The following is a 22,355-nucleotide window of genomic DNA, read 5'->3' as shown; positions in this document are numbered from 1 at the left end:
GCCTGAGGCCTCCTTCCTGCCTCTTGGATCCCCAGAGGAAGTGGAGCTGGGAGGGTAGGAAGACCTTAGCAGAGACAATCAAAGACCTTGGTTATATTTCTGCTGTGTGACCTCAAGGAAGTCCCTCCCCTCTTTGGGCCTCAGTTTGCTCACCTGTTTATGGGAGTATTTCTTTTCCCTGCACCTGATGAACACAGTAGTTTCTGTGGCCTCCCTAGGAGAGGTCCAGGCTCATGAAACCCCTACTAGGCCCAGGGTCTGTCTTGAGCATCGAGAGTGGTATCTGGCACATGTGGCCCCTGCCCTCTGACAGCCTACCCACCTCAGATGTGGGCACTTCTCCCTCAGTGCAAAGGGCATATGCATATACTCCTTCATATTCACGTGAGCTCTCAGCATCCCAGCCACCCGACACCTGTGCTAGGAGGCAGGCAGGCCCAGATCCGGCCCAGGCCTTCCTCTGACTCACATTTCTGGGCTGTGTTAGAAAGCCTGCCTCAAAGGAAGTGGTATAGCTGCCCAACCAGAATGGCTAAAATTCAAAAGACTAACAATACTAAGTGTTGACGAGGATGTGGAGCAACTGGAATTTTCATGTGCTGTGGGAATGCAGAATGACACGAGAGCTTTGGAAAAGATCTGGCTGTTTCTATTAAAGCTAATCACAGTCCATCCCATGATGAGCAATCCCACTTCTAAGCATGTACCCAACAGAGATGCATGCATGTGTCATCAGAAGACATTACTAGCAGCACCAATTGTAATGACCCCCCAAGTGGAAACAACCTAAATGCCCACCAGCAGGAGAATGAATAAACAAATTGTTATAGTCACACGATGGAATACTACACAGCAATGAAAAAGAATGTGTTACTGATATATGCAATAATGTGAATGACTCTCACAGATGTGATGATGAGAACAAGAAGCCAGACACACGAGACAAAATGCCATAAGATTTCATTTGTACGAAGTCCAAGAACAGGCACAACTAAAGGATGGTGACAGAAATCAGATCAGTGGTTGCCGCTGGAGGGGAGCTGACTGGAAAGGGGCATGAGGGAACCTTCTGGATGGATGGTCATGTTCTATACCTTGATCTGGGTCGTGGTCGTATGGATGTAATTTTTAAAATCATTGAGCTGTGCTCTTAAGATTTGTGCACTTCACTGTATGAAAGCTTATCTCAATAAAAAGAGAGAGAATAGCACAGTGACTTAGAGCTCAGACAGCCTAGGTTCAAATCTCGGATTTGTCACCTTGCAGCTGTGTGATCTTGAGCAAGTCACTTTCCTTCTCTGTGCCTCACACCTTGTGAGGATTAAATGAGCTAATACACATACGGTGCTCAGAAGAGGGCAGAGCGCAGAGTGGGTGCTCAATGAGTCATCATCATCGTCATCATCGTCACTGTCATTGCCTCCCTGGGGTCCTATTCCAACATGAGATGATCTGATTCCTCCCTCTTCCTTGTTCTGATCCCATAATCCCATAACCTGGTGAATTCAAGCTGCTCCTACTCTAACTTTCGTGAGTCTAAAACTCCAGGATTCAATGACTCTGAGATTCCGCGACTGCCAAGCTCGTGCCAGGCCAGGAATTGCGTGAATCTCCCGGCCACGTGTGCCAGCACAGGGGACGCCATGCCACCCACACCCCCACTTCAGAAAGCAAACACAACACACACTGCTTCTCTCTCCCCACTGATATATTTGATAATTGTCCAGAACCAAGATGGCATCTGCCAGGGGGGTGAGAAGGAGTAAAAAAGAGCCCAGGGATGGGGCTGGGAGGGGGCTGGGAGGTAGGGGTGAGGAGAAGGAGGGGAGCAGAGACACAGAGAAGAGAGAGAGGAGAGAGGAGAGAGGCAGGGGGCGGGGGGCAGGGAGCCAGCCAGAGGGGTAGAGAGGGAGGGAGGCAGGGGATAACTTGAGGGGTGAGGCCAAGGTGGGGCCACCGGGAAATAGGGCCCTTCCCCCCAGAATACAAAATGGGGGGCACTGGAGGGTGCTGTCCTGGGCTGGGGCGGGTCAGGGACGGGCGATGTGATGGGGTGAGGTCAGTAGTAGGTTTCCTTCTCCACCCAACCTGGAGAGAGAGACAAAGGAGGAAAGACACAGAGACGGTAGAGACAGGCACGGAGAGAAAGAAGCACAAGCAGAGAGAGAGATGGCCGCACAGGAAGAGACCAAAAGGGACAGAGACACAGAGACACGCAGGAGACAGAGGGGAGGAGGCCCAGAGAGACAGGACGAAGGGAGAGTTGGCAAGATGATCGGGGGACAACACAGGAGAGAGATGCGGGGGAGACAGAGCGCGGTCAGCTCGGAGAGGTCACCACAGGGCTTCCCCTGCCGCCCCCTCCAGCTGCCCCTCCTGCCCCCCCAGCCTTCCCCCTCCGCCCCGGAAGCCCCCTCACCCCCAGGGTTCCTGCGCAGGATGAGTTTGCGGATTTCGTCGTAGACAAAGATGAGGAAGCTGTAGGGGAAGGCACAGAACCACCAGCTGGGCCTGCAGAGACAGGGGAGCAGGAGGGTGTCACTGTGGGGCTGTGATGGGGACACAGGCAGAGGCACAGTCCCAGAGGGCAGGAGGGGTCACACGGGGGGCTCTCGACCCTTTGTCCCCACAGCTGAGGGATGCCCTGGCTATGGCCGGGCTGGGGTGTGCAGAGCGCCCCACTCTGAGGACGTCCCAGAGAAGGGCATCGGAACAGAGATGGGGGGACACAGAGGAGGCATCCAGAGAGACATCAGGAGAGGTGGGGCCTGAGAGCCACGGCTGAGGCCCCAGCCCGTGAGGACATCCCACAGGAAAGGCTCCTCAGAGGATCTGGAGCTGGTAGCGTGGGTCCTAGCGGGCGAGAGGCACTCACTTGAGAGGGTACATGCGCAGGGCCACATCCATGCCAGGGCAATAGGACAGGAAGGCAGCGAGGGCTGTCTCCTCAAACAGCCCGAAGATCAGGATCTTGTTCCTGGAGGCACAGGCAGGGCTGGAGCCGGGGAACCCGCCCCAGCTCCCCCGCCCCACAGAGACAGAGGTAGGTGGAGAGACACAGAGACAGAGACAAAGAGAGACAGAGGCGAAGACAGATCAGGGAGATGGCGCCACCCAGGGATAAAGCCAGAAAGAAACAGCGGCAGACACACAGGCAGGAAGGCGTACACAGAGGTTGAGCAGATCTGGAGAGGGACCCAGTGACGCCCCACCCCCACCCCGCCACACACACAAACATAGAGAGACAGACTGAGAGAGAATCCCAGACAGACGTGATCACCCGAGAGAAAACAACTCAGAGGCAGAAACCGAGACCGAAGAATGAGGGGAGGGACAGACAGACACACAGACGGGACAGACAGCGGCGCCCCGGGCCACAGCCCTCACTTCATGCCCTGCTGGAAGACAGAGTTTCTGCGGGTCTTGCAGATGATCAGGTCTGCCCACTGGACGACTACGATGCTCACGAAGAAGGCTGTGTGGCACGTGAACTCCACCACTTTCCTCTGCTCGTACGTCTGTGGGAGGATGACGAGTGTGCAAGACAGCAGTTAGTGTGGCCGCAGCCCGGCCCCCAGCCCCCAGCCCCCAGCCCAGCCCACACACTCCAGTCTGTGTCCCTGCTTGGGGCCCCAAGGCAAAGCGGGGACTCTGTTCAGATGGGGTCCCCAGGGCCTCAGACATGTCTCCCCTTGTTGGCTCAGAGCCCCGTGGGAAGAGTCAGTGGATGTACAAGAAAGGAGAGAGGTTAATGTTACCTCAGTCATCGGCCAGGGATCAGGGACCCCGTGGGCCTCCTGAGGGGACGGGTGGACATCGGCCAGGCTTTGAAGGGACAGACAGAGATAGGGAAGAAGGCAGCAAAAGTGACTTGTCTGGTGGGGCACAGCACGTGGCCAACGGACACAAGGACCGCAGTGGGCTGGGCCAAGGGCACCAGGAGGCCCTGCACACACAGCGAGGATCTTGATGCTGCCCTTGGGGCAGAGGGGCCATTGTAGAAAGCGGCCGTGCAAGGCGGGGACAGCAGGCCCTGGGCTCCTACTGTGGGCAGAGACGCTGACTGGGAGGCCCCGCCATGCTGTGGGGCCCAGCTCCACTCACCCACTGCTGTCCGTAACTGTCCTCCAGGTCATTGACTGTGCGGTCATCCCAGTTCAGCCGGATGCCCACCAGGTTGCCAGGCAAGAAGCCGTTTTCTGCCAGGATCACAAAGTAGGAGAAGAAGCCGCCGAGAGCCTGGATCATTCCTGGGGAGAGGAGAGAAGGAAGATGAGGAGAGGCTCAGGTGGGGGCCGGCAGCCAGTCCAGTGCCCCTCCCAGGCCCCTTGGGACCCCCACCAGGAGGATGGTGGGCTACCCCAATCCACTTGCCTGAGCATCATCTGGGGCTGGGCTCCCAGAGGGCAACCTGAGGGTGGTACCTGGTGGTGAGCGCCTGAAATGGGCCACCTGGGACAGGAACCTCAGGGAGGGGCTTTCCTGAGATGGACACCTGGAGGCTTCCCCTCACCTGGCCCAGGCCACCTGAACATCAGGAAATCCCTGAGGACCCCCGGGCTTGAGTCTGACTGGCCCCTCACACATGTATGACCTCACCAGGTCTCTGACCACGGCGGTGAAGCCTCTGCTTGCTGGGACACTCCCAGCGACACAGAGCTCAGCACCTGTGAGGCTCGGCACACATGGTCTCCAGCAGCAGGTTGAGGGGGAGGCAGACAGGGATGGGGCTCACTCCTGCCTTCAGGGTTCACAGGCTGGCCTTGCCCTTCCCATCAGGAAGGTGGGTGGAGCAGTGGGTCCTGGAGTCACCAGCCTGGGGCCAACCGTGATCTGCCATTCAGGGTGCCATGTGCTCCCCGGAGGCACCCCCCAGGCCTTTCCTTCACCTATGCTGGCCCCGCCTCGGTGACCATCACCTATCTCCCAGACACTCCTTCCAAACCTCCAGCACTACGCCCCACTTCCAGTCTACTCAGCCAACACAGTTTCTCTGCATCCACTGTGGGCCAGGCCCTGCTCCAGGCCCAGGGCATCTGGCCGTAAACAAGGCAGGGTCCCCGGGTGCTCACCAATCTGCCCGTAGGCCATGCTGATGAGCCTCTCGTTGACCAGTTTGTCCGTGCGTGGGTTCCTGGGCTGTCTCTTCATGATGTCGCTCTCGGCAGCTTCGTACGCCAATGAGATGGCGGGGACCTGGGCAGGAGAGGCCAGGTGAGCTGGGGATGGGGGGACCCTGCCCTCCCAGGGCCCAGGGGTGCTCGAGGCTCACCATGTCGGTGCCCAGGTCGATGCAGAGGATGGTGATGGTGCCCAGAGGCAGTGGGATGTTGGCCATGATGAACAGCAGGAAGGGTGTGATCTCGGGGATGTTGCTGGTCAGAGTGTAGGCGATGGATTTCTTCAGGTTGTCAAAGATCAGGCGGCCTGTGGCGGGGGCAGGCTCAGACCTCGGGCACCCACACCCCCTCTGCCCCTTCCCTGCCAGTCTGTGCATCCTTTCTAGTCCATCCCCCCACCTGCCAGCCTTTCCATACAAATGTCCAACCATGTCGGCCCTGTTGAAACATTCTTGACATACAACTACTTTGGAAGGCTGTTTGGCAGTTCCTATTGAAGTTAAACGTCCCCCTACCCATGGACCCAGTCACCCTACTCCTAGGGTTATACCCAAGAGAAATGAGTGCTTACGTCCGTCAAAAAGCAAGTACAAGAATGTTCACTGTAGCATTAGTCAAAAGAGCCAAAAACCAGAACTGACCCCAATGTCCATCAACAGGTGAGTGGAATAAAACTGTAGTCCATGCATACAGTGGAACACCGCTCAGCAAGAAAAATGAACCAGCTGCTGACACACCCAACTCCATGCATGAATCTCACAGATGTTACGTTGAGTAAAAAAGCCAGACATACTGGCTTTATACTGCATAAAACAGTTCATACTGTAGTCCATACAGATGAGTTTCACAACTAATCTATGGCACTAAAAGTCGGGAGAGTAGTTATTTCCGGGAGGAGACCTGACAAAACCCTCATGAGGGGCTGGAAATGTTCTCTATCTTGATCGGGGTCTGGAGGTTGTATGGGTGTGTACGTGTGTAAAAAGTCATCGAGCTGCCCAACTTACTGTATATATGTCATATCGCAATAAACATTCAACCAGGACAGTGTGTATAAAATAAAAAGAAACTAAAGATGAACTCAGACAGCCCCTCCCTCCACCTTCTCCTGTGTATTGAGAGGTATGAGCAACAAGATATGGCATTAAGAAGGAACAGAAAGGCAAGCTGCTCAGTGGTAAGGATGGTTTGATTGCCTTTGTGTAAAAATAAGCGTTCATGGGGCTGGCCCGGTGGCGCAGTGGTTAAGTGTGCACATTCCACTTTGGCAGCCCACAGTTCTCTGGTTCGGATCCCGGGTGCAGACCTACGCACCGCTTGTCAAGCCATGCTGTGGCAGGCATACCACATAAAATAGAGGAAGATGGGCACAGATGTTAGCTCAGGGCCAGTCTTCCTCAGCAAAAAGAGGAGGATTGGTGGCAAATGTTAGCTCAGGGTAATCTTCCTCAAAAAAATAAATAAATAAGTGTTCATACCTGCTATTCCCTATCCCCGACATGCGTTGCTCTCCGCAAACTAGTGGTGTCTCATCCTAAAATATTTATGGGTGAAATGGTGACTTAAACGTCCTTCAGTGTAATCCAGCGTGTGATGGGGGCAGGGGGAGAGAGGTGAAACACGATCAGCCATGAGCTGGTGGAGCTGGGTGATGGGGGCATGGGGGTTCACTCTGCCATCCGCTCTGCTTCTGGGTATACCTGCAGTTTCCCCCACCAGAAGTTAAAGTTTGTGTTTGTCACTTCAGAGAGGCCTTCCTTGTCCACCCTAATGGGAAGGACCCCTGTTATTATCTGTCATAGCACCCTGCTTGTCACCACTTGTAATTATGTGTTTTTTTTAAAGATTGGCACCTGAGCTAACAACTGTTGCCAATCTTCTTTTTTCTTTCTTTTTTTTTTTCTGCTTTATCTCCCCAAACCCCCCTGTACATAGTTGTATATCTTAGTTGCAGGTCCTTCTAGTTGTGGGATGTGGGACGCCACCTGAACGTGGCCTGACGAGCGGTGCCATGTCCGCGTCCAGGATCCGAACCCTGGGCCGCCACAGCGGAGCGCGCAAACTTAACCACTCGGCCATGGAGCCAGCCCCTGTAATTATGTCATGTTACAATTTGTTTGTTAACTTGCTTCAGGCTGTCTCCCCCAGCTTCTTGAGGGCAAGGACCATGTCGGCCTCTGCTCACAGCTATATCTCCGGCACCCAGCACGATGCACAAGGCAGGCGCCAGTGCGTGCATCTGTGTGCGTGGGTATTGCTTACGCACACGAGAGGACATGGGGTAAGAAGGGTTAACCATGGTGTCCTGGGACAGAGGGGACAAGGGATAATGGCATTCAAATTGACGCTTTAGTCTCAGCTTTACTGTTTGGATTCTCTTTTATCCTGAATTATTTTCTACACTGGGGACATTTCAAATGAGAGCGAGAAACTGGGAGAAAACACACCACAGCATGAACAGTGATTATTTCTGGATGGTGAGGTTATGGGTGATTCCAATTTTCTTCTGAATGCTTTTCTTCATTTTCTATAATTATCATGAATTAATTTGATGATCGGAATAAAATTAAATGTGCACAGGCCCCATCTGTGGCCACGTGGAGGCCCATCGGGCGGTGGTGCCCGTCGGCTCCGAGGCCTGGGCTCCCCGGCGTCCCCACCTCACGCTGCTTCACACCGCCGTGCCTTTGCACACTCAGTTTCCTCTGCCTGCTACTTCCTTCCCTGGCACCACTCCATGTGAAAATTCCAACACGGCCCTCAGGGCTCAGCTCACCATCCCTGTCCCCACCAGAAGCTTCCTTGCCCCCTGACCCCAGGCTGGGTGAGGGGCCTCCTGAGGACTCTCACAGGACTCTCTGTTTCCCCAATGCATTTATGAGTATTTTAAAAATACTTCCAAGTCCGCCTCGCCCACCGGACTGGGCCTGCGCTGTGACACAGACTCAGTAGTGTGTCAGCTCAGTCCTGTCCCCAGGGAGCCCCGGCCCCATGGGGGAGGGAGACTAAAGACTGAAAAAGATAAGCTCAGACTCCGCCGGGGCCAGTGGGATTCCGTGGTCTCCCGGCCCTGCATCCCACTGCAGCCCTGGCCTGTTCCCCTTGCCCTTCTTGGGCCTCATGCAAGGACCCCAGCCTCCAGGGCCACCTCTGGCCAACTCACCCTCTTCCACACCCGTGACAATGGAGGCGAAGTTGTCGTCCAGCAAAATCATGTCCGCTGCCTGCTTGGAGACGTCAGAGCCAGCAATGCCCATGGCCACGCCGATGTCGGCCTTTTTCAAAGCAGGCGAGTCATTCACACCATCCCCAGTCACAGCCACGATTGCTCCCTGGAGGGAGACAGGTGAGGATGACGCCCAGGGGTCTGGCCCCAGCCCCCTCCTCATCAAGAACCAGGAGTCCAGGCCCTGGGCCCCCTCCTCCAAGGCACCCAGCCCAAGCCGACCTGTCTCTGACAGCCCTCCACAATGATGAGCTTCTGCTGGGGGGACGTGCGGGCGAAGACGATCTCAGTGTGGTTCTGCAGGATCTCGTCGATTTGCTCAGAGGTGAAGTCCTTGAGGTCGGTGCCATGGATCACACAGGCCTTGGCATCCCTGGGAAGAGCAGAGAGAGGTCAGGACGTCGGGGGAGAGGTGCAGTGAAGCCTGATGGACAGACTCACAGACAGGAGAGGCAGAGGAGCAGGCTCTGAGAGAGGGATGGGGTCTCTGGGGGTCAGAGACAAAGCAAAACTGGGGAGGGGGGGCTGCAGCAGGAGGGAGCCAGGGCAGACCTCAGGAAGGACTTTGGGACAGTGGAAGTAGAAGGACAGAGATATGCAGACAACCAGGCAAGAGAGACAGACACAGAGAGAGGCATGAAGACAGGAAAGCTGAGGAAGTCAGAACAGAGATGAGAGACAGAGACACAAAGGCAGACAGGAAGAGACAGCGATGGACACAGAGATACTGGATCTCGGTGAACCCTCCCAGGTGGGAATTACTAGTGGCCCATTTTAGAAAGGGGAAAACAGTCTCAGGAAGGCCAGATGACATGCCCTAGGTCACACAGCCCGAGGGTGGCTAAACCGGGAGGAGAACCTACACCAGGCTGCCCATCCTCGCGTGTGGAGGAGGAACAGGACCCAGGTGCTGAGTCAACAGCGGAGGCCCAGAAGGAATGGGGACCGGGAGTCCCAGAGGGAACCTGGGCGGGGACAGAACCCTGAGCCAGGCGAGGCAGGGCTCACCGGGGGTTGACCTGGCTGACGGGAATGTTGAGCCGGGCGGCAATGTCCTCCACAGTCTCGTTGCCCTCGGAGATGATGCCCACACCCTTGGCAATGGCCTTTGCCGTGATGGGGTGATCGCCCGTGACCATGATGACCTGTAGGCATTGTTTGAGGATGGTCCAGACACACTGCTACCCCCTGGGGCCCTGGCCCTGCCTCCCCGTGCTGCCCCAGGCCACACCTTGATGCCTGCACTGCGACACTTGCCCACTGCATCGGGGACAGCTGCCCGGGGTGGGTCGATCATGGACATGAGGCCCACGAAGCAGAGGTTGTCCGTGGTGAAGTTCACGTCGTCACAGTCGAAGGCAAAGCCCTTGGGGAACTGCTCCTCAGGCAGGTAATAGTGGCAGAAACCTGGTGGCAGGGACGGGGTGGGGCATGAGGGCTCCAGACTATGGCCTCCATGCCTCCTGCCCCATAGCTGCCAGCTGTGCAGGTCCCACAGTCAATCTCCCCACTCATGTCAACAGTCAGTCACCATTCATTTCCTAAAGATGCAGGAATTCCTCTCTCGTTCGTTCATTCATTCATTCATTCACAGTGCATTCTGGGAGGTGCTATTCTGAGCCAGGCTCTGGGTGGCATCATGCCCCTCCTTACCCACAAGGGGCCCCCAGAGCTGGCCCAGGCCCTGCCCCAACTTGGCCCCGCCCATGATGCGCACCAAGCACACGCTCGCCAAGGCCACCGAGCTCGAGGTAGGCATTCTGGAAGGCCTCCTTCATCTCCTCGTCCAGCGGCTGCTCCTTGCCCTGGAGCAGGATGGTGGAGCAGCGGTCCAGGATGCGCTCTGGGGCACCCTTCATCACCAGCAGGTACCGGTTGTCGTTAGGGTCCTCGGTCTCGTGGATGGAGAGCTGTGGACAGAGCAGAGGGTGGGCGTGCCTGAGCCTCACAGGGACCTGGAGGCTGCCAACACCTGGCTGGGGGAGAAGACCGTCCCCATCCCCATCTAGAGCCATGAGGGCCAGGACAGACCACCACCGGGCTCTGCAGAGGGCGCTGCCCAAACCTCTACCAGAGAGATCTTTATATGTTTCTCAGACTCTCTCACAGAGATCTTTGCTCATCCCCTGCCCGCTTCTGTCTCTCTGTCTCACAGATGTTTTTGCCCCTCTGTGTCTCTCACAGAAATCTTGACCGACCGTCCTTCGGATTTGTGTCTCTCTCTGCCTCTCCCGATTCCCTCTCATCCCACATCTGACCTGTCATGGAATCTGATCGGCTGGTCTCTGAAATACACCTAGATTCTGCCCTCTTCCCACCACCCCCTTGCACTACCCTCTCTCATATGGAAAATCACAGCAGCCTCCACACTGAGTCCCCATTTCTGCCCTCCCCACCTGTGGGATTTCCCCCCCATGGCAGCCAAGAGGATCCTTAAAATATGTGAATCAGTAGGAAAGGGTGCAGCCACTTTGGAAAACAGTCTGGCAATTCCCCAAAAGGTCGAACATAGAATTACCACATGACCCAGCAATTCCCAGGTCTACACCCAAGAGCCATGCAAACTATGTCTACACAGATGCCCATACGTGAATGCACATGGCAGCATTATTCCCAGCAGCCAAAAGGTACAAACAACCCAATGTCCATCTCCAGGTGACGGGATAGACAAAACAGGGACTACCCAGACAGTGGAATATTATTCAGCCATGAAGAGGAACAGAGCACTGATCCAGGCCACCACATGGATGGCCCTTGAAGACACTATGCTGAGTGAAAGAAGCTGGTTGTAAAAAACCCACACATTGTATGATTCCATTCATATGAAATGTCCAGAATAGGCAAATTCATTAGAGACAGAAAGTAGATTAGTAGTTGTTTAGGGCAGGGGAAATAGGGGGGTAGGGGAATAATAGCTAAGGAGTGGGGGATTTCTTTTTGAGGTGATGAAAATGTTCTAAAATTGGGTACATGATGGCAAATATCTGTGAATACACTAAAACTGTTGAGTTACATACTTTCAATGGATGTTCTATGGTATGTGAATTACATCTTAATAAAGCTATTTTAAAAAATGTGAGTCAGCTCCCATCTCTCCTCTGCTTTGAGACTTCCCCTGCCCCCATGTCTCCCTCAGAGTCACACCTAAGTCCTCTCTGTCACCCAGGAGCTCGATGGGACCTGGCCGAGCATCCACTGCCCTCACTTGCCACCACACTCCCTGGCCCACTGCTCTGCCACTCTGGCTGCCTGGCTATTGTTCAGAAACATCAACACATTCCTGCCTCAGGACCTTTGCACATGCTGTGCCTGCTGCCTGGAACAATCTTCCCGTAGACACCTGCAGGGCTCCTCCCTCAGCACGATGACCAGCCAACATATTCTGTACTTCCTCCTGCCTTTGCCACTGTCTGTCTTCTAGCACTAGAGAGGAAGTTCCATGAGAGGAAGAACTTCACTGTTTTGTCCACTGCCATATGTACCCCCAGCACCTTAAACATGTGCCTGCACATGGTTGCTGCTCAGAAAAATATCTGTTGAATGAATGAAAGAGATCTCTGGCTGGTGCCCACGCTCTGCTGCAGGAAGATCTTTACTGCCCTGCCTCCCACTCCAACACAGGCCTTGCTTTCACTCCCGGTCTGCCTGTTCCTCTCCCCACTGCGTGGATACTCTTACTCCCATTCTACAGATGAGGAAACTGAGGCTCTGGGAAGATTAGTAACTTGCCCAAAGCAGGAGGGCAGTGTGGCCGAAATGACCGCTTACAGGCATCATAGAGAAACTGAGGTCCAGGCTGGTCCCCCAGGGGGCCCAGAGTACCTGGTATTTGTTGGTGGAGTTGAAGGGAATCTCGGCCACTTTCTTGTTGCGTTCGCGCATCAGCTTCACGGAGCCAGAGGACAACTCGATGCACTTGAGCAGGGCAGACTCGGAGGCGTCCCCGGCCACATCCCTCTGTGGGGAGAGGGCTGTCAGGGTGGAGCCATGGGGGGGTGGCAAGGGCAGGGCCACGGGGAGGCGGGCGGCCCACCCACCTTGAGCACAGGGATGTTGTCCTGACCACCCTTGAAGACGGCACGATTGCAGAGCCCGGCGATGTGGGACAGGGCCACCCAGGTGTGTGAGCTCTTGTCGAACGAGGTTCCTGAAGGAGGCGCGCGTCATGGCTGGGGATGCCTTGGGGCCAGGCCCCCTCAGTCCTGCTCAGACCCTACACTTACCGGACTGGTCCTCAGTGGTGTCGGCCTCGTGGATCTGGTTGTCGAACCACATGTGGGCGACCGTCATGCGGTTCTGGGTGAGGGTCCCTGTCTTGTCAGAGCAGATGGTGGAGGTGGAGCCCAGGGTCTCTACAGCCTCCAGGTTTTTCACCAGGCAGTTCTTCCGAGCCATGCGCTTGGCAGTCAGCGTCAGACACACCTGGGGGCGTGCAAGGACAGGCAAGTGACAGGTAGAGCCCAGCAGCAGGGTTGGACCAGCAATGTGAGTGCCAACAACTCAACTGCCCAGCCCAGAGAGAATCCTGGTGTCCTGCAATGAATAGAGTGTCACCCAGCAATCCCACCCAGACGTACAGACCAACAGAAATGGGCCCAGACACGCTCCAAAAGACATGTGCTTGAGTGTTCATAGCAGCAACACTTATATTAGTCCCAAACCGGAAACAACCCAATGCCCACTAACAGCAGAAAGGATAAAGAAATTGTGGAGTAAAGGATGGAATCCTATAGAGCAGTGAAAAAGAACAAGCTACTGCTGCCCACAACCGCCTGGATGAAGTTTGAGAACATCATCCTCAGCAAAAAGCATCAGCAGAAATGAGGGTCCGTACTGAATTACACCCTATCAACAGAATACACTGTTAGAAGCCAGGATATGGGTTACCCTTGGGTTGGGGGGTAGGGGCTGGACAACGTCTTGAGGGGGCTTCTGGGGAACTCCATCTGGGTGCAGCCGACGTGGGGCGTGTTCAGTTGCCCCACACATCAGGTTTTACATTCATATATGCAAGACTTCGTGTGTACGTTGTACGTCAGTAAAAAGCCTCTGACTTAGAATAGCTTTGAATACGCTAATATGGACAACTGTGCAGGATATACTAAGCAAAAGAATCAGGGAGCAAAACAGTATCCTAGGACGCTCGCTTCTGGGTACCCTGAAAGCAACCTTTCACACACACCTGCGTCACGCCCACCTCTGCGGGGGATCAGTGCAGAGAGCGTCCTTCTGGAGCGGGACCATTAGTTTACTTTTTAACTATTTTAGCATGTGCTTTAGACTTTTTGCCGTGAGGGTGTACTTCTTAATTTTGTAAGTTAACTTAAAAAGTGATAGGATTGTTAGTCCTTTCCGTGCCTTGCAGTGTTTCTCAAGACTTTTGTTTGTTTTATTAATCAGGTCCCCTGAGGGCCAGAACCTTCCTCATTCAAGATCCAGGAGGTTCAGCACTCAATGCCCAAGTTGCCCTTATCAAAAACATTGCAGTCCAGGCCCCCAGCCCCTCCTCCCTCAGACCCAGGAGTCCAGGCCCCCAGCCCCTCCTCCCTCAGACCCAGGGGTCCAGGCCCCCAGCCCCTCCTCCCTCAGACCCAGGGGTCCAGGCCCCCAGCCCCTCCTCCCTCAGACCCAGGAGTCTGGGTCCCTAGTCCCTCCTCCCTCAGGCCCAGGGCCTTACAGTGACAGTGGCCAGCAGGCCCTCTGGGACATTGGCCACAATGATGCCGATGAGGAAGATGACAGCCTCGAGCCAGGTGTATCCGAGGATGAGGGAGAGGATGAAGAAGGAGACACCCAGGAAGACAGCCACACCAGTGATAAGCTGGATAAAGTGCTCAATCTCGATGGCGATGGGTGTCTTGCCCACCTCCAGGCCTGAAGCCAGGGTGGCAATGCGGCCCATGACAGTGCGGTCACCTGTGGCCACCACCACTCCCCGAGCCGTGCCTGTGGGGCCAGAGGGGATCAGGTTGATATGGGGGTTCCGAGGGACCTGCGCCCCTGATACACATCCCTCTGTGTGGACCAGCTCTGCCTCAACCTGGGTACCCCCACCGCTCCCGCCTCACCTTCCACGCAGTTGGTGGAGAAGAAGGTGATGTTCCGAGTCTCCAAGGGGTTGTCGTGCGTGCAGTCGGGAGAGCGGGTCTGGGGTTCTGATTCGCCGGTCAGGGAGGAGTTGTCCACCTGGGGACAGGTGTGAAGGAGAGAGGGCTCAGCCCTGGACCTCGGACAGGGGGCATTCGTCCAAAGGAGATTTCAAGATTTTTGTTTGTTTGTTTGTTTTGTTAACGAGGTCTATGTTCATGAAGCTGAGGCCTGTGTCCCTGGAGGTCACAGCCAGAAGTCTGGGTGCTTGGGTGGGTGGGTGGTGTCTAGGAGGGCAGAGGTTGGGCTTTTGAAAGTGGGGAGAGTACATGACTTGCCCAGGTCTGAGGTACCTGTCGGTCTGAGGTTTGGGGGTGGGGGGTCTGGACTCCTGGGTCCCGGGGGAGGAGGGGCTGGGGGCCTGGACTTCTGGGCCACTCCAGGAAGGGCAGAGCTGGGCCCCAGGCCCCAGGCCCACCTTGCAGCCATGGGCTGAGATGATGCGCAGGTCGGCCGGGACTCGGTCTCCGCCCTTGATCTCCACCAGGTCCCCGACCACCACCTCCTCAGCGTTCACCTGCATCTTCTCACCTTCTCGGATCACCAGGGCTTGCTGGGGGCGGCATGGAGAAGAGTGACCTCCCAGCTCCCTCTGCCTGGGATCACTGGGCATGGCCTCGCCCACCTGTCCACCCCGACCTGGCCCTTCCTGGGCACCCCTCACCTGGGGCACCATGTTCTTGAAGGACTCCATGATCTTGGAGCTCTTGGCCTCCTGGTAGTAGGAGAAGCAGCCGGTGATGATGACTACAGCCGCCAGCACAATGCCCAGGTACAGCTGCGGGGAGGTACAGGGTCACGGCCCGCCCCTGAGCCACTCCCCCCGCCCCGCCCCGCCCTGCCCTGAGATTCGTGGAATCTGGGAAGGGAGCTTTGAGTCAATGGGGGTCTGCATTTGTGTATCTGATTCCAGTTTGTGTCCATTTGAGGGTCTGTGTGTCTGAGCCTCTCTTGTCTATGTGTCTGTCTGCCTGTCCATGTTTGAGTCCCTCTTTCTGAACACGGTGTGTTTGAGTCTCTGGTCTGTCCATTTCTGTTTTGTGTGTCTATCTTCTGCCTGTGTTAGAGAATCTGAATGTATGCTATTGTCTGTCCATGTGTCTGTCTGTGCTTAGGTCAGTGTGTCTGTCTGTCTAACTGTCTGCCTGCCTGGCTTTAAATTTATGGGACTGTTTGTGTTCAAGACTCGATGTGTGGATCTCTGTCTCTCTCTGTTGGTCTGTCTGGGTCTGAGACTCTGTGTCTGTCTGTCCTCCTGTTTAGGTTTTAGTTTCTGAGAACACCGTCTGTCTGTGCTTGAGTCTCATGTCTGTCTGTCTGCAGGTTATGCTTACAACTCTGTGTGTTTGAGTTTCTGTGTCTATCAGTGCATGTCTGTGTCTGTCTGTGCCTGTGTGTCTGAACTCATGGGCCGTGTTTGAATCTGTGTCCAAGTGTGACTGTGTGCGTCGATTCTCTGCATATGCGTATATGTGCATGCGTGCATGTGTGTGCGTGTGCGAGGATATCTATGTAGTCAGCATGTGGGTCTGTGTGTATAGGCATGGCATCTATTGAGACTGTCCCCTGTGTTGGGCGGATGGGTCCTGACATATCGACAGGAGGGTGTGCCCGGGTCTCTACATGAGTGCACTCACTCTTCGGGTATCTTTCAGGCCATGACCACCTGGTGGTGTCTCTCCCCAAGGCCACTGAAGTCACATAGCCTTGGGATAGAGCCCCAGCTCACACGTCCTACTGTGTGACCTTGGACAAGTCATTTGGCCTTTCTGAGCCTTGGTTTTCCTTGTACTTTACCTGGTTCTTTCACTGGGTGATTGTGAAAGTGGGATGAGAAAAAGCTGGAGAGTGGCCTTTGAAAAGTCTAAAGGGACAGGGGAAGTGGTGCATGCGTGTGTGTCCCTAAATGTATGGGTACTTTGCACAGGGCAGGGTGGAGAGCACTCACATTGTCACCAGAGGGATCGTCTTCAGTACCCGCCTGGATGCCATAGGCCAGGAAGCAAAGGATGGCCCCAATCCACAGCAGGATTGAGAAGCCCCCAAAGAGCTGGCGGCAGAACTTGACCCACTCCGGGGTGGTAGGCGGTGGTGTGAGCGCGTTAGGCCCGTCCCGGGCCAGGATCTCCTGGGCTTTGCTGTGGGTCAGACCCTGGGGGACATAGGACTCATAGAGAACCCTCCCTGAGCAGCCCTGGCACCCCAGCATTCCATGAGCATCCCCAGGCACCCAACCCCCAGCTCCTCCTCCCTCAGACCCAGGAGACCAGGCCCCCAGCCCCTCCTCCCTCAGACCCTGCCGCACCTGCACACAGTCCGTGTTGTATTTCCGGCAGACCTCTTCTACTGACATCTTGTGCTCTGTCTGAGGAGCAGGAATTGGAGGGGAGGTGGGTGAGTGTGGAGGCCTTTCAGGGGGCGGGGTGGGGCCTGTTCTGGGAGGGTGTGTGGGTGCAGAGGGGGGGGCTTACCATAGCCACCTCCTTCTTGAGGTCGTCCAGATCCCGGCGCTCCTTGGTGCCCTTGTTCTTCTTGGGCGAGCCCTTGTCATCTTTCTTGTCCTGCGAGGTGGCGACACGATAGCTGTCAGAGCCACCAGACTGCGGGCGAGAAGGGGTTACAGGGGGACACCGGCCCTCCAAGCCCCACTCTCACCCTGGCCTGCGTCTGTGCGTACCTGCCTCTCTGGGCAGGGGCGGGCTCTGGGGGTCTCAGTCTGTCTCTCCAGGCCCGCCTGCCCCTCCCTGTCTCTGCCCAGTGTCTCTGGATGAGTTTCCCTTCTGGCTCTGGGTGTCTCTTCAAACCCAGGAGTCTCATCTCTTCCAATTGACCTCACCATGTCTGGCTCCATGTGTCTCTGAGTCTCTGTCCCTGAGGGTCTCCGTCTGGGGCTGTCTGTGCTTTTCTCTCTCTCTGTTTCTGCCCCCATCTCGGTGGGTCTCTCCCCGTTAGTCTATGTGTCTTTTTATCCCTGTGTTTCTCTTTCTATCTCTTTCTTCCTCTTCCTGGGCCTGTCCAACCTTCCTGAGCGTGTGTCTCTTGCTATGTCTGTCTTTCTGTCTCTCTTTTTCTGTCTATGTGTGTCTCTCTCTCGATCTGTCTCTCCAGGTCTCTGTGCCTCTCTGTCTTATTGTTCTGTCTCGCTCTGTTTCCTTCTACCTCTTTATCTCTCCATCTCTGTAATTCTGCCTGTCTCTCTGTCTCTCTGTGGCTGTTTCTCTCCCTGACCTCTCTCTCCTTCATCACTTTATGTTGTCTGTCCTTCTCTCTCTCTGTCTCTGAGTCTCTGGGTGTGTCTCTATGATTTTGTCTCTCTCTGATCTCTGGCTCTTTGTGTCCCTGTTTCCATCTCTTGAACTATCTCTCCTGAGTCAGTCTCTCTGAGTCAGTGTATTGGGATCTCAGACTGCCTCAAAGTGTCAGTATTTTCTATCTCTATGTGTTTCTCCATCCTTACCTCTGCCTCTCTCTGTCATTGTGTCTGTCTTCACCCCTCAAGCTATCTCCTCTGTAATGCTTGGTGTGTCTCTCCCTGTCTCCTTCATTTCAACCACCTGGTTTGTCCATCTCTCACTGTCTCACTCGCGATCTTCCTCTCTATCCTTGTGTCTGTCTCTCTCCAGGTCCGTCTGCACGTTTCTGTCCTTCCAGCTCCAGGTCTCCCTGTGTGTCACTCTCTCTGTCTTCTCTGCTCGGCTCTTTTTCTGGGCTTCTCTCTCCAGCCTCACGGATGTCTCAGTTTCTGTCTCTCAAAGGACCCAGAAAATCATGGGAGACCCCACAGGTCTGGCAGGAATAGGAGGAAAGAGGACTCCAGGTGCTGGCCTCAGCTGGGACAGAAGCCCGGGAGGCGGCCAGCTGTGCACAGGGATGGTGGCCTGGCTGGACCTGCAGCCAGTCCTGAGGGCCTTGACCAACAAGCTGTGGGCCCTGGCCTCTCTCCTGGGGGCTGGTGGGAGCCATGGACAGGTTTGAACAAGGGGTGGGCACGGTCACGTCTCTGGAGGACAGACTAGGAGCTGGCCGGGATTTCGGGTACAGAAGATCAAGAGGCAGAGGCCCTGGGCCTGGCTGGAATGGGATGTGGTGTGAGGGGGAGCGATTGAAGTTCTAGTTTGGGGGCCTGGGCACATGGGGAGGGCAGTGTCCTCGGAGGCTGGCAGGAGGGGTGAGGCGAGGCTGGGTGCTGCTAGAGAGCCGCTGACAGATCCTGCAGGTCCAGGGCCAAGCAGAGATCCGCGGCTCAGCGCGGCTCAGTGCTAATCCCCTCGTGACCTTGGAGAGAGCTGAGCTGCCTGCTGGCTGCCCCCAGACCCGGAGGCTGAGCCTGGGGGCTACTGGAGGGGCTGCAGCCTGGAGGCCTGGGAACCTCTAAGAGGGTTGCAGAGGGTGGGAGGGAGGCTTGGCCCTGGGCCAGCCCTGCAGCTGCGCTGCGTCTGACATGGAAGCACGGAGGCTTGGGGGACAGGGAAGACACTCCTCCACCCCCTGCACCAGGAGGGGTTTCAGCCTCCCCAGAGTGGTAGATCCCCGGGTAGAGTGATGTGGAGATATAAGGTCATGGGGTCAAGTTGGAGAAATGGGGGCCTGGTAGGAGTAGGGGAAACCAGCTGCCTGCCTCTGAAACCTTAGGAGAGGCCAGGGAGCTGATGCTTGGGTCCCTGAGGGGCCTAGAGGTGGGGCTCCAGGCTCCTGGATCCTGGACTCCTGGTTCTGAGGGAGGAGGGCTTGGGTGTCTGGACCCCTGGGTCTGAGGGAGGAGGTGGCTGGGTCACCCCAGTCCCTGGCAGACAAACCTTGGCTCCTGCTTGCCCTTGCTATGACCAGACTCCCTTGGGGGCGGGCTTCCATCTGTTGGAGGGGAGCCGAGGCTTTCCCAGTCGAGGCAGGAGGCCCAGATGGGCGCACTGCGGGGCGGGAGCACCTCCGAGGGTGGGGGACACGCCTGTCTTGATGCAGCCCGCCTCTGCGGCTTCTCGCCATTTTCCGCACTGTCCGCCTCCCCGATGCCTGCCAGCTCACGCAGCCTTGCACCTTGGCCAGCCTCTCCCTCTCCCTCTCAGGGTCTCTGGGGCTGTCATCTCTGAGCATTTCTCCCTCAACCTCCCCTTTTACTCTCTGCCTTCTCTTCCCATCATTCAGGCTGACTTTGATTGTCTCTGGATAGGAAATGTCTGTCCTTGGGTCTCCTCATCTCAGCCTCAGTTTCTCTCTTTGTCTTTCCATGTTTATGTCTTATCCATGTCTCTCTTTGTCTCTCTGCCTGTGTCTGACTCTTTCTTTGTCTCTTTCTCTCTGTCTCTTTCAGAGTGTCGCTCTCTGTCTCTGTCCATTTCTCTCTGTCTTTCTGTATGTCTCTCTCTGCCTCTGTTTCCTATGTCTAAAGCACCTCACTTCTCCTCCTGTCCCCACTTCTTTTCCTAAGACCTGCCATGACCCTCCCTCTCAGGCCTCCTCTAAGGCATTTAGCTTCAGACCTCTCCTCCCAGCTGCCCACAGCTTCCTCTCCCTCCATTCCACTTACCTGGAAGCCATCACTGACTCCCACCTCCCCCCTTCTCTCTCCCAGTCCTCTCCCCACCCAATTTTTCTCCCCATCCCCCTCCCCCTCCTCCATCCCTGGGCCCATCAGCCTTCATCCGCCATCTTTCTCCCCATCCCTCATATTCCTTCTCCATTAACCTCTCCATCCAGACCCCTCTCTCCATCCCTCCCAGGCCAGCCCCCCCTTCCCCACTCCCCACCCCATGGCCCCGCCCCAGACATGAAGGGAGGAATCCAGGGCTGCGCAGGGGTCAGGTGGTCAACCAGGGAAGGAGGCAGCATCTGTTGGAGAGACTCACAGACAGACAAGGACACATGGACACGGAGGCAAGGGCATATCCAGGCATGCACGATACCATCCCCCATCACGTATTTGCACATATACACCCTCAGCCAGGCACTCAGTCTCCCTGCCGTGGCTTTCCTGCAACTCCCAGCCCCCCATGTCTGCTCCCCCAGATTAGAGGCTGGACACACACACAGCCCCAGGCCACGCAGCACTGCAGAGCCCCCCCATCCAGGCCTGGAAGGAGAAAGAGAGGTCACCTGGTGTTCATCCCATAGCCTGGACCTGTCCCCACCCGGCCAAGGAAGCAGAAGGGCTTCAACACCCTCAGACACAAACACCAGCTCTCAGACACACCCAGACACGATTGCAGACAGTCAGACATAACCCAGGCCACACAATCGCAGGCAGACAGTGCTGGCAGGGCCCGGCGGAGCCAGGAGCTCGCACACGCACACATGCACACGCACACGTACGGTCGAGCACGCATCGCACTAGGTCAGGCAGAGATGCCGAGGGCTGCTCCGTGCCCCTGCGAACCCTGCACACAAAGACACGCCGACATGCGCCACAGAGCCCCGCCAACCCGGGCGGCCCCGCGCACACACTCAGTCAGCGACACGACCACACAGACCAGCCGGGTCAGCCGTTCCATGGGTCCCGCAGACCTAGGTCCGGAAAGCAGGGGTCCCGGAGGCCCGGTCCTCCGCTGACACCAATGTCACTGGACCCACAATGTCACACACACGCACCGCCCGGCAGGCCCGAGCACCTACCCCCATCTTGGCGGCTCCGGGGGACAGGGGCGGGCAGGCGGGGCGGGGGCCGGGGCAGGGGCCTCAGGGCGGGCTCAGGCGCGGGCTGGAGCGGGGGGCCTCTGCAGCGCCCGCGCCTCGGTCCGCGCGTCCGTCAGTTGGTCTGGCAGCCCTACCGCACAGTCTGCGGCGGCCGCCGCCTCCGCCTCCTCATATGCCCGCGCCCGCGGGGGGGCCGGCGCCGGCCAATCAGGGGCGCCACCGCCCTGACGGATGGCCCGCGGCCCCGCCCCCGGTACTGCAGCTGTCCTCCCCGCCCCCCAGCCTCCGCAAAGTGGCGGCGCCACTGAGAAGGGGGAGCGCTGCGGGGGAGCGGGGGTCACCCCGGAGACCCCCGCGATGAGGGACTTGGAGACCCCTGCAATGTGGGGTGGCGCATCCGAGGATGGGGCGCTGAGGGAGACAGCGCCCTGGAAATCCCCTCATGGTGGGAGTGTGCCACCAGGGAGAGGGGTGCGCTGCGGGAGGTGGACACCGAGTTGGGGGAAAGCCCCGTAAACCACCGCAATAAGGCAGGAGGCCCAGAGCACCTCCCTCCGCAGCGAGGCAAGGGGGCTCCTGGAGACTGTGTGGGGGTGCTGTTCAGGAGGGGGAGTTGGAAGGAGCACAAAAGGCAAGGAAGACCCCCAAATGAGGAGGGGTGCTGCCGAGGGAGTAGCTCTGAGGCCCCCTCGCTGTGTGTGCCCCGCTCCCCACTATGGCAGAGTTATCCAACGAGACACATCACAGCCGAGGACCTCAGTGAGCATCAGGCTCACACACAATCATCACCCAGATACCCAGATGCTGGGGACACACATACACCACCGCATCACAGACCACCACATATTCACAATCACATTCCACCACACCAGCTTGCACACTTACACACATACTACACTACCCCATTATACAACCCCAGAGACTCAGGAACACATAGAAATGAAACACACACAGCACACACACCTTGCATACCCCATCACACCACAACAGAATCACAATGGCAGTCATAGAGTGCCATGTGGATTAACACACCTCCTCAGAACACTGCATCACAGACACACACATCACATACTCCACCATACCTGGCCTTGTACCATCTCACATAGAGACCCATAACCATGCAACACACCAACCCAAAAACAAACACACATCCACACTCAGCACCATTGCACAACCACAGTCTCCACACTGCTTCCAGACACATGAGCCTTTGTAGATGCTTTTGCATGGTCACA

General features: G+C 56.5%; 1 protein-coding gene across 3 annotated transcripts; it reads right to left on the bottom strand.

Moving 5' to 3' along the window:
- Positions 1 to 1,690: 1,690 nt before the first annotated feature.
- Positions 1,691 to 21,299, bottom strand: ATP1A3 (ATPase Na+/K+ transporting subunit alpha 3). Of its 3 annotated transcripts, none has more exons than XM_044760321.2 (23): positions 21,100 to 21,299; positions 16,965 to 17,054; positions 16,799 to 16,858; positions 16,442 to 16,645; positions 15,158 to 15,271; positions 14,912 to 15,046; positions 14,415 to 14,532; positions 14,024 to 14,292; positions 12,570 to 12,768; positions 12,384 to 12,493; positions 12,169 to 12,303; positions 10,064 to 10,256; positions 9,578 to 9,753; positions 9,355 to 9,491; positions 8,569 to 8,719; positions 8,284 to 8,452; positions 5,273 to 5,427; positions 5,073 to 5,196; positions 4,105 to 4,250; positions 3,388 to 3,518; positions 2,876 to 2,977; positions 2,420 to 2,511; positions 1,691 to 2,088 (listed from the first exon to the last, which is right to left on the bottom strand). In XM_044760321.2, the coding sequence occupies exons 1-23, from the start codon at positions 21,103 to 21,105 to the stop codon at positions 2,060 to 2,062; spliced, it is 3,045 nt and encodes a 1,014-aa protein (XP_044616256.1). In that variant the 5' UTR covers positions 21,106 to 21,299; the 3' UTR covers positions 1,691 to 2,059. The 3 variants fall into 3 exon arrangements, with proteins under 3 accessions (XP_044616256.1, XP_044616255.1, XP_070355212.1); XM_044760320.2 differs by having other exon boundaries at positions 16,965 to 17,093; positions 21,100 to 21,293; XM_070499111.1 differs by lacking the exon at positions 21,100 to 21,299 and adding an exon at positions 20,584 to 20,708.
- Between the last annotated feature and the right edge of the window lie 1,056 nt (positions 21,300 to 22,355).

This window comes from Equus asinus, chromosome 26 (assembly GCF_041296235.1).
Source record: "Equus asinus isolate D_3611 breed Donkey chromosome 26, EquAss-T2T_v2, whole genome shotgun sequence".
Classification (NCBI taxonomy): domain Eukaryota; kingdom Metazoa; phylum Chordata; class Mammalia; order Perissodactyla; family Equidae; genus Equus; species Equus asinus.
Note: the sequence above shows the minus strand (reverse complement) of the source record. Positions and strands in the feature narration are given on the sequence as shown.